At 36.0% G+C, this 15,307-nt stretch overlaps 1 protein-coding gene across 9 annotated transcripts in view; it reads right to left on the minus strand.

Moving 5' to 3' along the window:
• ARL15 (ARF like GTPase 15) overlaps nt 1-15,307 on the minus strand; it is a 409,746-nt gene that overhangs the window by 204,576 nt on the left and 189,863 nt on the right. For all 9 annotated transcript variants that reach the window (XR_012330672.1, XM_073802108.1, XM_073802107.1 and 6 more), the window contains one exon: nt 11,300-11,508. Coding sequence is in view for 8 of the 9 variants with exons in the window: in XM_073802108.1 (XP_073658209.1) it covers nt 11,300-11,508 (209 nt within the window). In the remaining variant the exon portion in view is untranslated. The remainder of the gene's footprint in view (nt 1-11,299; nt 11,509-15,307) is intronic.

Below are 15,307 nucleotides of genomic sequence, written 5' to 3' on the forward strand. Positions count from 1 at the left end.
ATATCCCTTGCTTAAACATCTTAAAGATATGACATTTTTAATAGCACACATTTTTCAGTTCAGCTTTACCACGGCTAAAGAACCATATGACAAAATCTTGACTCACTAGAATCCAAACAAGAACAAGTAAACAAGTACTAAAGGAATTACAATTTTTATATATTCCCTTTTTAACAGATGAAACTACAAAAACACAGATTTGTAGCTAGTGTTTTACCAAAAAAAGCAATGTCTAGAGCCTCGTATGGAGTTAGTGCAGATTCAACAAAATATTCTATACTTTGTGCATCAACACTGCTAGAACTAATGTTCTAAATAATTAAAGGGCATTGCCCATTGAGAATCGTTACAGAAAGATGGTACTTCCCTAGGGCAGAAAACTGTGCTGATAAAGTTTAAAAGACAGAAAAAAAAAAGACGGAGAGAGCTTTTTGTAAAGTGTAAAAGAGATAGCTATATTAATTAAAAATTTCTGTTAACTATAACAGGCTCAAGCAATCTAGTGACCTCATGTTAAAAGTCTGTTTTCCCTTTTCACCTAAAAAAAAATGAGCTTGTTTGCGTATTAATATAAAAATCATTAAAAGCTATTATTAAGAAAAAACAGAAAGATATCAAGACTTGAGCTTTAAAGAAAAAACATCAGGTCGATCATTTTTTATTGCTCCAAACCTGCAGAAACAATTTTTACACTTACGAATCTCTACCTACACATTTAAATAATTCAAATATTTAGACTTCACTTTCCAATAAGTTTGACAAGTACCATTTTAAATGAAACTATATTAGAACTGAGTAAAATGTAAATATATATAACAAGAAAGAAAGGTGTTCTTTCTTAAGAATTTATGTTTTTATGTTTTGGAAAATCGCGGCATTTGTCTGGGCATATGATCTGCTTTTGCATAACAGTAATAACAATAATAACAGTATCAATGATACTACTTACTGCATATTGATTATACCTCTATCTCAAGATCTTTTTTGGTTTATTTTTTCAGGATCCCTCTAATGATTACTCACTCAATCTTCTCCTCAACGCAGTGTGCTAGATCATGATGACAGAATATCTTTCTTTTATAGCACTGTTAACAATTGCAATCTTCAACCAGCTGTTCTCTAAGGATTCCCCTGCCAAGCTCTTATTTTCATTTCATTATTTCTTTGTTCTCCTGTCTAAGCTACACACAAGTTACCCAGATTTTCCACTCTGGCCCCTTTCAGTAAAGACTTCTTTTGGCTTGACAAATTATCAGTCAAAACTACAGTCTAAAAATAAATAATATATTACATATTCTCCATGTTAAAATTATATCATTCTATGCAACATCCAAATTATTTCACAGTTCATACATAGAACCTTCTTCCCATAAGGCTCAAGTGATTTTACTTATCACTTATGAAAACAATTCCAGTTATTTTATGGAGCTATTTACTGTCAAAACATTCTTTACAAGCATTCTTTTCAAGCTCCATAATCTTATTTCAGGTGTGGAATGAACTAAACTCAGTCAGTCTATACACACACTAATGAGTTCAGACACTTGAATATGTTTAATTGTAAGCCTAAATAAAACAAAATGAAATTCTACTTGAATCTTTTTCTTTACATACGAGTAGAAAACTTGTAGATGTTCTTTTTTTTAAAATTTTGGTCAAGGATTTATATGAAATTTGTATTTCAGAATTTCTAGTAATGAAGTTAAAGACCTTAATAGGCCCAGTCTGGAAGGAACTATGCAGTGCCTGCAAACGGAGATGCTAGTTTTATTCATTCGACTCTTGTAAGAACACCTTGTTGTTTGTACTGAAAGTCTGCACCTTACCTGCATTTGAACCACTAGATACCCCTTTTCTCAAGAAACGAATACTCAAAGTGGGTATGTGAACATTTAAATAAGAGAGTTGTGGCTGCATATGGAATTCTACATAAAGAGGTATTACTAAAGAAAGAAAAAGAATGAGTCTAGACACCAGTGAACAAAAGGTAGAAGAGGTTCTATAGACAAATTACTCAGGTGCGGATGAGTTCTTTTCTACCAGAGCCCAGGCTCATTGGAAGAGTGGCCACTTCTAAGCACCATTCAGTCTATTGTCTGTACCATTGCCCACGTCTAGTTCATTGTTTTCATCAAAGGCACATGCAATTCATAGGTAAAGAAAAAAACTAAAGTGGCAAGGAGAAAATGCCTGTTTCTGAGCAGCAGAGTAGTCTATTCATCTCAACAGATGAAAGCAGGTATCTTTCATTACGTGTTTTTGTTCTTACAGGAGGAAGTCTAAAAATACATGATTTTCATATTTGTGCTACCACAGCCGAGCTTTTCAAAGTCACTGCCAGAAATGGACTGGTTTTCTTACCTGCTTTTTCCATGTTTTAAGTTAAGGATGTCTGCCTCATTATAAACCTTGCTGCTTCCCTAGACTTTCTGTAGTCTGGCTTCGCTGTGATTACTGGTCGAAACCTTTAATTACAGTATATAGTTTGTGCAGCTGCCTGGAAATTGGTCTCAGGGTCAGTGGCTCTTCCCGTTCCCCTCTTTCCATTCTTTTGAAGCAATATTGCTGAACTGGAGGCATTGTTCCAGCTTTTGGCTGTGCTCTGTCTGCTGCACACTATGAATAGCTTTGCAATCACTCTAGCAATTGGTTCTTCAAGTGCCTTTAGGTTGTCAATTGTAATTCATTGGCTCCAGGCACCTTTTCTCTTTTCATTCTCTTGAGGTCTTTTCTTATTTAATTTGCAATAATATTAGGGAATGTCTTCTTCAGACATGTCACTAATGTCTTTCTGATTATGAGGCTTGGTATACATGTGACTTTCATACATCTGCCTGTTAAAATGTTTCACTACTTCCCTTATGTCTGATATGGGATGACAATCTTTGCAGTACCTTGCAAGGAATTTAGCTTAATCTTGAAGTCTTCTTTATAAAGAATAATCTAAAGAATCGCTGTAAAATACTCTCACTGGAGTTAATTTATGTAATTAGTTGTTATTTTTGTAACTTCCCAAAGGCGTAATTTTTCATTTTTGTAATAAGAATTAAGCTCTCATATTTTCTTCCTAGAATCGTGCTCTATTTTTTTAGTACATACAAATTATAAATTTGAGCTCTTATACAACTGAGAAATAGTTAAGAAATAAAGGGTTCTGACTATTTAGAAATCAATGCCTATGTTTTTAGACCCTTTTCAGAAAACCTATCCTCAGACATCTCTTGAGAGATTATATAAAGAAAATATTCAAGCGATTCAAAATGAATTCTGATGGTTCTGCACTAGAGGAAGTTTATTTTTCTTTAGAGAAGAGAATAAACAAACATATCTCTTGATCTATTTAGGAAACAAACAAACAAAAAACCTTTAGTGTATTAAGTCTCAAATCCTTAGTTCTGGATAAGACCCAGCAGATTAACCCCTCTCATTAGTTGCAGCCATCCCAGAGTAACCAAAGGTATTTTTAGGCAGACACTATGTAATAATAATAATGATAATAATTATCATAATGATAATAACTAACACTTATTGTGCTTTTTATCTTCAAAGCACCTTACTGGCATTAACTATGAGTCTATTTTGAAATAAATTTAACTCGACAAATGTTTTATTAACTTTGTAAGCTCTGGAATGTGTAGTAACTGAGTTTCTTTGCAAATGAAATAAATAAATAAAACTAAGAACCAAGGAAATGATTCTGGAAACTTTTGCCTCAGAATCATTTGTTGCCTTTGCTGAATGAGAGTTAATCAAATACTTATTTTTACAAACTACAAAATTGAAATACAGATATAAAGGGTGAAGTTCACCAGTACAACCAATCAAATACATATTGCTTCAAATAACGAAGAATTAAAATAATATTGTTTGGATAAAATCAAACTCTAACTGTATTAGTTATGGTTCATTATTGTAAAATATTTATAGAAGAAAAACTGTTAAATGTAAGAATTTTAAAAATCCTTCTAAGTTTCACAAATGTAACAAATACTTTTATTAATTTACACAGCTAAATTTGTTTTTATTAACTTGAATACATTGCTTTAAAATCATCTCAATTATGTTCCCATAGAGTTTCACCATGTATCATACCAGCCTCCACATGAGAAATATAAACAGTAAAAGACAGTTTGTGATGCTAGCAAGTGAACTAAGCTCTATGTGGTTAAAAGACAGGCAATTAATAAAAACATATTAAAATAATATTATTCAGGCAGGATGTCCTCACTTCTTATGAGGGACTTGGGAAGAAAACAGTAACCTGTTGTAAGCAAAGTCCTCAAGTGAACAAATATAAATACATAAAAAGACATTAAAACAAACTTTTGTAAATATGGTAGTTAACAGATTGAAGCTTTTAAACACTATTAACATGGTTGGAGTGGTGAGGTTTCATAGAAGATGTGGCTCGTGAGCAATATTCAAAGGTCAGGGTTTGATGCAGAGGAAAAGGAAAATTTTTATATTCAAGGATGGAAATAGATGACTCATACTGAGTAAAAGGAGAGTAGGGAAATCTAGACAAAGCTGATGGCATTAAGCCAACAGGGAAGCACATACAGAAAGACTCAGAGGTAGTGCTCATTCAAACAACATATAGTGAGCACAGAGACATAAACCAACAAGAACTCCTGTCCGGCAAGTAGCTTGCAATCTTGAAGGGTAGACAGAAAAGTTAATAGGCAATTAATTCTAATCTTTATGATTAGGATAAGACCAGGATGCCTTGGGAAGTCACAAGGAGGGCATCTATCTCAGTCATTGGTATCCAGGAAAACTTGTTGCGACACATAAGCTTTAGGTGGTTTTCCTACGGCAACAGGAATAGTGAGTAGATGAAATGACAGAGAAAAGAAAAGGGAATTCAATTCTCAAGCACATTAACCTGTTAAATCTGTGGTGTTTCATTTGCTTCTAGCAGGAATTAGAAGATAACACTGATTTTTAATATGGGTATTGTGAAAAACAGAAAGGAAGTCTGTTCTTTCTGGTCTGTGTTGGGGGATAGGAAGGAAGGGAGGAAGGGAGGAGATGTGGGAATGTAAGCAACCAGGGAATTCTGAAAAGTACTACAGGTGAGAGAGCTGGGCACTAAACGGTCTGGAGGAGGAAAGTAAGAATTGGAAGAAGTTCCAAAACTTGCCAGCTTTACAGAAAATGAAGATATGCATGTGACTGAATAAAGGAAGAAAGTGGAAAGAAATGGGGGTTTTATAAAAGAACATAATGAATTCGTTTTGCATATACACTTTATATTTTCAAATGTATTACTTTGTTATCCCACCTAAACAATTTTCTTGATAGAAGGGACCTTTCTTATGTAACATATTTGTTAATGGGAATTTCTTTAGTTTTCAGTGGGCAGGGCATATTCTCATCATATTGCCTGGTGGATGCAAGAAACACAGGTATACAGGGCTCCCTAGAATGGTGAGATCAAGATGACTAGATTTAGAATCAATGAAATCAAATATGCAAATTAATTTTTTTTCAAGGAATGCATATAAAAAGAAAAAACACATCAAAATACAAAAAGGGACTTCCTGGTGGCACAGTGGTTAAGAATCTGCCTGCCAATGCAGGAGACATGGGTTCGAGCCCTGGTCCAGGAAGATCCCACATGCCGCAGAGCAACTAAGCCCGTGTACCACAACTATCGAGCCCGTACTCTAGGGCCCACGAGCCACAACTACTGAGCTCGCGTGCCACAACTACTGAAGCCCACGCACCTAGAGCCCATGCTCCGCAACAAGAGATGCCACTGCAACGAGAAGCCCACGCACCACAACGAAGAGTAGCCTCTGCTCACCTCAACTAGAGAAAGCCAGCACGTAGCAACGAAGACCCAACGCAGCCATAAATAAATAAACAAACAAATAAGTAAATAAATAAATAAATTTATTTTTTTAATTACAATAAATAAAATATTCTGGCTGTTTCAAGTAGTCTCTAAAAGTTGCTCTATAATAATGACACTTTTGTAATTAACTACTGAAATGATTGCGATTTCAGCTTCTCTTGCAAGTGAGTAAACAGTTTCAAGAGATCACTGAGTCATTCAATGGAAAACTAACTTCCAAACGCTCTCATTGTTTCCCCAAGATTAAACTGTAACAGAATGGAGTACATCTGTAAGGAATGGACAAAAAATAAGTTGTATCTCTTATATCACTTTAGGATAAGTGTACATCCTATAAGGGAGTTTTCAAACTGCTCACACAATGGGTATGTACACTGTTCATACCTATTTCAATACTGAAATAGAATCAGTATTCTAAAATGCTGCCAAGAAGCAGGTCAAGATATTTGGAAGACTCTTAAGATTTAAAGTATACGACACTTTACAATGACTATACCACACACGCGCACAAACACACTCATTTCTCTCCATATACAGAAAGTAATATTAAATTACGCTGAGATTTTATGTGATTTAAACACTGCTTTGCACTTCTAATAAAAGATTTGTCATGTAAAATCAGAGATGATATTCATTACTTCATAGAACTACCAGAAAAGAACAGCTCTCCTGTCAAGCAGTGTAAATATAGAAATTTTAAACTAGTGGATTATTTACAGACAAACAGTGTCCAAAAATTTCAATCTTGCAAAACTCTCTCTGGCCCTTTGTAGGAAAGGGGAAAAGTACACGACGTAGAAATAATTATCTATAAACAAGAAGTAATTGTATTTAAATGTACTAGTTAAACAACATAAAACATATATTAGCACTCTCTTCCAGAAAATGTCTAGACTAAGAAGTGAGAACTAGATAAACTATTCATGACATGGTGAATACTGAAAGTACTATTCAAAAAACATGAATATTGATAATCAAAACAAAACATGGTCTAAAAAAGTAATGTTTATATCATGACAGAAATACAAATACTCTTCTATTCTTCTCAAATAGAACACCAATTCTACGTACATCACAATAACGAACTAAATTACAATTGAGCAACAACTGAGAAATGCCTGATTACAAATCTCAACTTTAATGCTGACATCCTAATTTACAAGCTGGATTTTCCTATGCTACAATGAATGAGCCATGGAACCAAATAGTGTCATCTGACCTTATAATTCTACTTCAAAATTCTGTTTCACAGTTTTCATCCTTTTTTACATTTTTTAAATTGAAGTACAGTTGATTTACAATGTTGTGTTAGCTTTCATATTCCTTAATATTGGCTTTAATATAAAATATTCAAGTTAACTCAATATTTTTGATGTATTATTTCTGAAAAAGTTAAATACTTTTGGATTAAGGAGATGAATGAATATCAAATCAGATTAGATTGCTGAAAGGATAAACTATTTCTTTCATGTTGACAAAATGTGTTATTTTCTAAGACATGGTAATGCCCAATAAAATGAGAATAAGATGTGAAAAAGCTAGGAGGTAAAAGAATCGCAATCAGCAACTGTGTCGAGGGAAAACAGGATTACTTTTATTGGCTACTCTATCAACTTAACTTCTCATAAAATCCTCCTGATCTATTAAATAACTTCAGAACTGAAGTATGCTCTCCTATGGGAGCTGTAAAACAAATTAGATACAATTACAATTCAATACAAATAAAAAACCAATCTATTTACCCTTAAGAGGATTCTCGTTTTAGAAAGCTTTATCATTTATATTAGACCAGAATTTTCCCTAATGAATCAAGTGGGTCACTTGACATAATTATAGATTTTCATATTATGTTTTCTACAGAGGAAAATAGTTGATATGAGTAAATTCTGGAAAACTGTGGTAACTACACCTCCCTAAAGTGAATACAACAAACATCTGTTGCAAGAACTGCTTGGCTTTCAGACAGTATGTAAAGGGTGTTCTTTTTCCCAGTGTTCTGTTATTACAAAAAAAAAAAAGCTTATTTGTTAAAAAAACATGTTTCTACTATTGAGTCTCAAGGCATAAAATCTTAAAATTCTGGTAAGTTAAACACAGGTCATTGCCAGGTAGGTATATCACAGAAAGGGAAACTATGCAATGCACAAGACTCCACTTGCTTTCTAAAAGGGCAACAAAATAATTGGGCATGTTGCCCTCTGTCAGTGGGTTACATAGCAATTTTAACCATTGTTCCTATCTTAACTTACTTCTCAACACAAACCTAGCAAAACTCACATCATAGAGGAGGGAACTAAATACATAACTTCCTGATGATTTTCATCCTCTGTTGGAATCCAAGTGATAATTCAGCTTTCTCCTTTGGATTTCACCGGCTCCTACCAGCTTCTAAGCTCAGTGGTAACCTGATATCCTCATTAAATGATAAATGAATTCTTAAAGTTTTACTCCAGTGACAGGATAAATAATTGCAAAATTTCTGCATAATGCATTAAGCACAAAATGTAATAATTTCAATGGGAGGAGGGGAAGAATCAACAAGCCTCTATGCCTCGTCTTTTCTTAACTGCATCAAAGAATTGTTCTGTGCTTCTTGGTAAACTGAATGCATTTTCCCTGATTCTGAAAGAACAGAATTTTACCTACAATTCACAGGTATTCTGCAGAGTAAAACACCATCTTTTTAGTATTTGGAAATTCCACAAAGTGCACACAAATGAGCAGGTACAAATGAATAAAAATGTTTATAAGCAACAGAGCAGTGCACAGCACGTAATAATACCTTTAGGATCAGGAAAGAAAGTAATAAACAGATGACGACTTCTCAACATATTTCAAGTAACACGTAACTTTGCTCACTTCTCAATCTTCTATCTCCTCTTCTACTCGTGCCTACTCCCAACCATTTTGAGGTTACTATTTATAAAAAAGTTTAAGATTCCATTTTTAGGCTAACAATAAGGTATAAACATTCCTAGGAGTACTGCAGCAAAGCATCATAATAACTACACTGAGAAACCTCTGCTGTTCAAGGAATGGGGAAAATAGGAAGCTTCCATTTCTTTCTCTCCCAAATCCAAAGTAAGTTTAAGTACTTCATTATGTTTCGATAAGTTCAAGATCTACAACGGAATTTGTTCATGGATTCAATTAGGGCAGTCTAAAATGTTAACATGCACCTGGCCTAGTACGTGTTTATATAATCATAGGGAAAATGCTTTACATAGAGCAGTCCTCAAAATGGTATTTGCAAATTCCATCACAAGTCAAAATTTTGAGGAAAGTTCATTTAAAATGGATATGAGTAAAAAGGAAAAGTCAAAGTCACATATGTTCCAGTATATACAAGTTTAGAATAATTTTCAAAGTATATCTATGATTACTCTACATTCACAACTTCTTCTTACTAAAAGATGAATCACAAAAAGATAGTTGCCCTTTTCCGAGGAGAGACAGCCAGCCAACACCCACATGGCACACTCCAAAGCAATCAATTGTTAAAAGCTTCCTTTACTCAATGTAGCAGTCTTTAATTCCTACGGAGGATTACCATGGGTCATATATTAGGTTTAAAGAACACATTAGTTTCTTTTTTTGATGTCTATGGAAACATATAAAAAGTTTCTTAAATTAAAAAGCAAAAAAAAAAAAATTATATTTTCCACAATGAATCTCAGAATACTAATGCATTTTCAGCAAAGCACCTTATAAACATAAACTAATCTAACATTCATAACTACCCATCATTATACACTATTATATCCACTTTACAGACAGAAAAACTGGTGCTAAGAAGTTAAAAGATGTACCTGAGGTCTTAAGAACAGATCAGGAAGGCACCCAATTACAACGCTGAAGATCTGCACATTGATGACTGTCTAAATAGATTTGTATTACTCTTTTTATCTTAATCACTTAATGTTATCCATAAGGTATTTCACAAAATCTACAAAGGAAAAAGGTGCTAACTACTTAATTCTGAGTGAGGCAACGAAATATACACATAAGCTCTAAAGCTCTATTTAATAAGAAATCCTTGTCTTCTTTACTACTTTTCTAAAATAAATGACAATTCTCTAGATACAGTACCTCCTACACTTCAAATTAATCCCACTCACTCTTCATTTTAAAAAAATCACATTATTCCCATTTTACAGGTGAGAAGACAGGCACAGGGACAAAGCTATTTGCCCATGGGTCCCACACAAAGTGGGAGAGAGTCTGGAGTTAGAACATGTTATGTCCTGGGCTCCCCATCCATTTTCAGACTAAAGGGCAATGTGGTTTCTATTATTCCGAAGTCACTAAAAGAAGCACACAAGCTATCTACCTTACGTTTGGTAGTGTATATATGTCCATGCCTCTCTCTCGCTTTGTCACAACTTTGTCACTACCAAATGTAAGGTAGATAGCTAATGGGAAGCAGCCGCATAGCACAGGGAGATCAGCTCGGTGCTCTGTGACCACCTAGAGGGGTGGGATAGGGAGGGTGGGAGGGAGGGAGACGCAAGAGGGAAGAGATATGGGAACATATGTATATGTATAACTGATTCACTTTGTTATAAAGCAGAAACTAACACACCATTGTAAAGCAATTATACTCCAATAAAGATGTAAAAAAAAAAAAAAAAGAAGCACACAATTTTTGAAGGGGGGGGTGCGTGGGGGAAGTAATGGAACATATCCTGAAAGTTACAGGTGTAAAGGAATACATCAAAAGTTTTGATTTCACTATTCTTAAGGTTAACATTCACTATAATTTAAGTTTTGAAAGCTATTCACATATCTTATTACTTTAGTACCATGAATCAGAAACTCTGCTGAGACACTGATTATCTGCCCAGAATTAGTCTCATGCTTTTATAGGAAAGATACAAGCTAAGAAATGAAATTAAATATGGAAGATAAAGAATGGGTCCATACTAAAAGGTATTTGCTGGCATGGAACTTGCAAGATAAGACATCACTTTTCAGCCTGGCTGATTACAGAATAGGACCCATTGCTTCTCGTCCACAGTGAGCATTTCAGAGAGACAAGAACACGACATTTGAGGGCAAGTGATGCATGGTAATACGCACGACGCATTCCTTGAAAAGAAGAATGAACTAAGTAAGCTGTCGAGGTAAAAAAAAAAAATGTTAAATGACCAGGCCTTTAGCCCTTTAAAACAGATGAGAAATATATTCCTAGAAATCCTTTAACTTTTGCTAAACAGTTAAAAAAAAAAATCTATGGTCTCCAAGTGGGGTTTATGGGTGTGAATAATAATTTTTATCAGATTGATATAGGCTTTCTGTTTTCTAAAAAAACTTAGGTTTCATGTTGCAAAACAGTATAACCAGCATATCTCCAACTACAGGAATCTTTTCAGACTCCAACATGGCAGCAAAAGTCAACAAACAAGACAGACAAAGAGCTGTTGCCTTAATGAGACATACCTCTTGTACTGATCGAGCGGCTGGCTTGTCTTGATGATTGGCCAATATTAAAAACGGTAAAGTGCATAACTGTGGGTGCTGAAGAGCTGAGTGCAGTTCATTTCTAGCAGTCTCTAAATCATCTTCTGAAGAGGCACTGTCTAATACAAATATTACCCCTTGAGATCCTTGGTAGTAGCGGCTCCAGTATTTCCGGATATTATCAGCCCCTGTCAAAAACAAAACAAATTCTCTTTTTAAAAACAGCTTTCAGCAACTGAAAAAAGTTCCCAACAGTAATTTCCTATTGGAAACCAATGCGGCTTTAAAAATTAAGTGCGGGGCTTCCCTGGTGGCGCAGTGGTTGAGAGTCCACCTGCCGATGCAGGGGACACGGGTTTGTGCCCCGGTCCGGGAAGATCCCACATGCCGCGGAGCGGCTGGGCCCGTGAGCCATGGCCACTGAGCCTGCGCGTCCGGAGCCTGTGCTCCGCCACGAGAGAGGCCACAACAGTGAGAGGCCCGCCTACCGCAAAAACAAAACAAAACAACAACAAAAAAATTAAGTGCGGAGATCACAGATGATGAGAACAAAGGCATTAGAGCCAATGGGTGGATATGGCCTTGAAGGAGAACACTAAAGTTTAAGAGTCATTCTTCATGCCTTTCTTATCAAAATATGGAAGAAAGAATCAGGATAAGTACTTCTTAGACTTAAACACAAAAGAATGTTTTCAGATTTTGCTTAATAGTCCTGAAAAAACTACCCTCTCTATAGACTGAGTTTGAGCCTAACTCAGGGAGCAGAATAACCAAGCTGTTCACCAAGGCTTCTCTCCATACCATTAACATTATCTTGTTGACATTTTCTGAGAACTGCTTACACTGATCAGGCCAGCCTTCTTTTATTTATCCAGAAAGTTAAAACTATTAGCACAATACCTTTATGTGTCAAAGTGCTAAAGTCTGTAATGATGTGCAATCTTGGTCTTTGGTACATCTGCATAACACCATTTGGCAATGAGCACACCTCATGGCCTCAGTCTGATGGGATGTTCATACAAAAAGATATTGAGATGCTCTTCAGCCAGGGCCAAGTCTTATTCCTTGTCATATTTCCAATATCTAGCATAATGTACAACTCAAAGTTTGATACAGGAATGAGGAAAATGAGGGAAGGAGGAAATGAAATTATACACTAATTAGGCTTCCAACTCTGAGGAAACTGGGGCTAAGAGAGGTGAAGTGACTAAGCTCCATTCATGTGTATAGCAAATCACAAACTTGAGATCTGTGTCTGAGTTAGTAGGCAACTTGCCCAGGGAGGGCATGGGTATTTCCCATCACATCATGATGAATACTTCCTTTTCTCTGATTCATGAATAGCATGGGCAATTTTTGTGCATATGTGTGTATTGCGGGGGGGGCGGGGGGGAACTTATATAACCAATACAAGTTATTGGTTACATAACAAAAATTAGATATCAAGGAATTTCACCAATTTAGGGCATATAATCAAGTTCTGGCCACTCAATAACTATATTTTAGGCATCTCTTGAACATCTAGCTCCTGTGGTAGATATACTGTGCTGAGTGTTAGGGATTCAGAGTAGAGACTGGAGTTGGTGTGCCAATTGTGTGTCTCTTCCCAACACTGTTCAGTGACATCATTTTGGTAGCTTGAAAATGGACAGGGTAGGAGTATTTTTCACCAAGAAAAATCAGCAAAAGCTATCTGTCAGGTCTTTTCTTCCCCTGGAGAGTCAATATACCACTAGATGACACTGAGAAGCTCATGTTTTTTCTGGGAGAAATAGAATAAAAAACAAAGATTATAATAAAGAGTAATAAAGCACTGTGATAAAGGAACTTATTAGGGTTCTCTGGGAACAAAGGATGAGACATCTTATCCAGACTGGGCAAGTCTCTTACAAGAGTAATATAAACCAAACAACTACCATTTATTAAGAACTTCTACATTCCAGGCACAGAGCTAAGTATTTTCAAAAAAAAAAAATAGCTCATACAATTCTTACAACAATCCTAAGAGGAAGGTGTAATTGACTCAGGCTTTGAAACTTATTTTGAGATGCTAAAATCTGGGGTATTCATCAAAATACTGTGAGAAATAACCAGGGACATAATAAGAACAAGGGCATTTGATGTTGAGCAACCGAAAATATGTAAAGACAGGGGATATGAGCGGGGTTAATGCCTATCAGGCAGGGTCCAACCAAGAAAACAAAACAAAGAGAGGAAATTTAAGCCAGAGATTATTTAATATAGGGAATTAGTTGCATAAGTGATGGTGGAACTAAGAAAACAATAGGGGCACTGAAATTAGCAACATTAGGTCAGGTACCCTACATGCAGAGCCTGAGACGGCATTTCTTAAACACCTGAGTATAGACAGAGTGCTGTCAGGAGAAACAAGAGTGAAAGAAGCAAGCCAGAATGCGGGAAGGAGCTACACGAAGATCTGGTTTCAGAAATCTAGCCTCAGTCTGATCCAATGAGCAGTTCTAGAATGTGGACTGAACCACGGAATTTGCCCCATCCAAAAGGCAAGGGGGCTGGGCTGTTACACCCCTGAACAGTCATTGGCTCTGAGCCACCCCTGGGGAACAGGAGAGGGGGCTGGGGCATGATCTCATAATCTCCCCAACATACTTGGTTGAGGCAATTACTGTCAGCCAAGGGCAGGCCTCTGGAGAAGGGTACAGGTGTGAGTCATTAGCAGCCAATACCCGCAGCAGCTGGGAGATGGATGCACTGGCCCAGTAAAGGAGATCTGGGTAGGGTACCAACAACATCTGCTACAGGCTACATCCAGACATTATCCATATGGGAGAGAAACATCCATAAGCTTGAAGAACAAAAGTAGGGGCAGTGTTACCTGGTGGTAAATGTTTAAAATAACAAAAATGCTGTGCGCACATGTATCCATACACAAGCTTTTTATACATCTGACCTACATAAAGGACGTGTAGCACACAATTTTCATATAATAAGAATAGATGCAACATGCTTTATCATAAATTCTATAGACCTCATTAGTGCTCACAGAATGCTTTCATTGATTTCGCCAAACTTCTGTATCCATAGCCAACCAGCAGTTGAGGTTGACCAACTCCAGTTCTGAAATAAATGTTGGTTGTGCTAAGTGTTTACATGTATTAAGTCACTGGCCCATGACAGTCTTATGAGGTAGGTACTTTTATCACTCTCATTTTATCAATAAGGAAATCAAGACACAAAACAATTACATAATGTGTCCAAGGCTAAGCAGCTAGGAATATATTTAGGTCTACTGTGATTGAAATACAAGGATTATTGACCAGAAAGGTGACAAAGCTAAATAAAGAACTCTACTACCACATAAGCCAAGAGGGGGAAAAAGGGAACCTGTTAGAATAAAAGGTACCTAAGTGCTTATATATATTAATGCTTAGAGTGGGAACCTATCCAAGAACATTTCCCAACCAATTAATTCAATGAATAGTATTACTGTCTATTCTATACAAGTCACTGAGCTAGGACCAACAAGAAGTATTTAGAAAGCCATTATTCTTCTCAGCTCAAACCCTCAAAGCCTGTAAAGTAATGCTGATTACAATGAGGTCTGCAAATGTATGAGAGGAAAAAAACATGGCCATAGCATTGGCGGGTATCCAGGGAGTGAAGTATAGGAGAAGAATACTAGATGCATGATTTAATGGAACTTGTTCACTGGAAATATGTGGGACATACTGGAAATCCAACTTGTGAAGTCATCTTTCAACAAGAAACTATTTTCACCTGTCACATTTAGGAGCCCATAAGGAACCTAGTGAGATGAAATGACAGTCCCAGGACTGTGTTGGTGGATGAAACAAACCCAAATACCATAACTTTTTAAAATGCTCTGTATATGACATAATATATGAATGTTATTAATACTGCAAAGACCCTTTTCTTTAATCTCCTGCTACACAGTCATCTGCCCAATCTTAGCATTTCTGACTTTCATCACAAGCAGTGAGCTTGGAA

This window comes from Tursiops truncatus, chromosome 3 (genome assembly GCF_011762595.2).
Source record: "Tursiops truncatus isolate mTurTru1 chromosome 3, mTurTru1.mat.Y, whole genome shotgun sequence".
NCBI lineage: Eukaryota > Metazoa > Chordata > Mammalia > Artiodactyla > Delphinidae > Tursiops > Tursiops truncatus.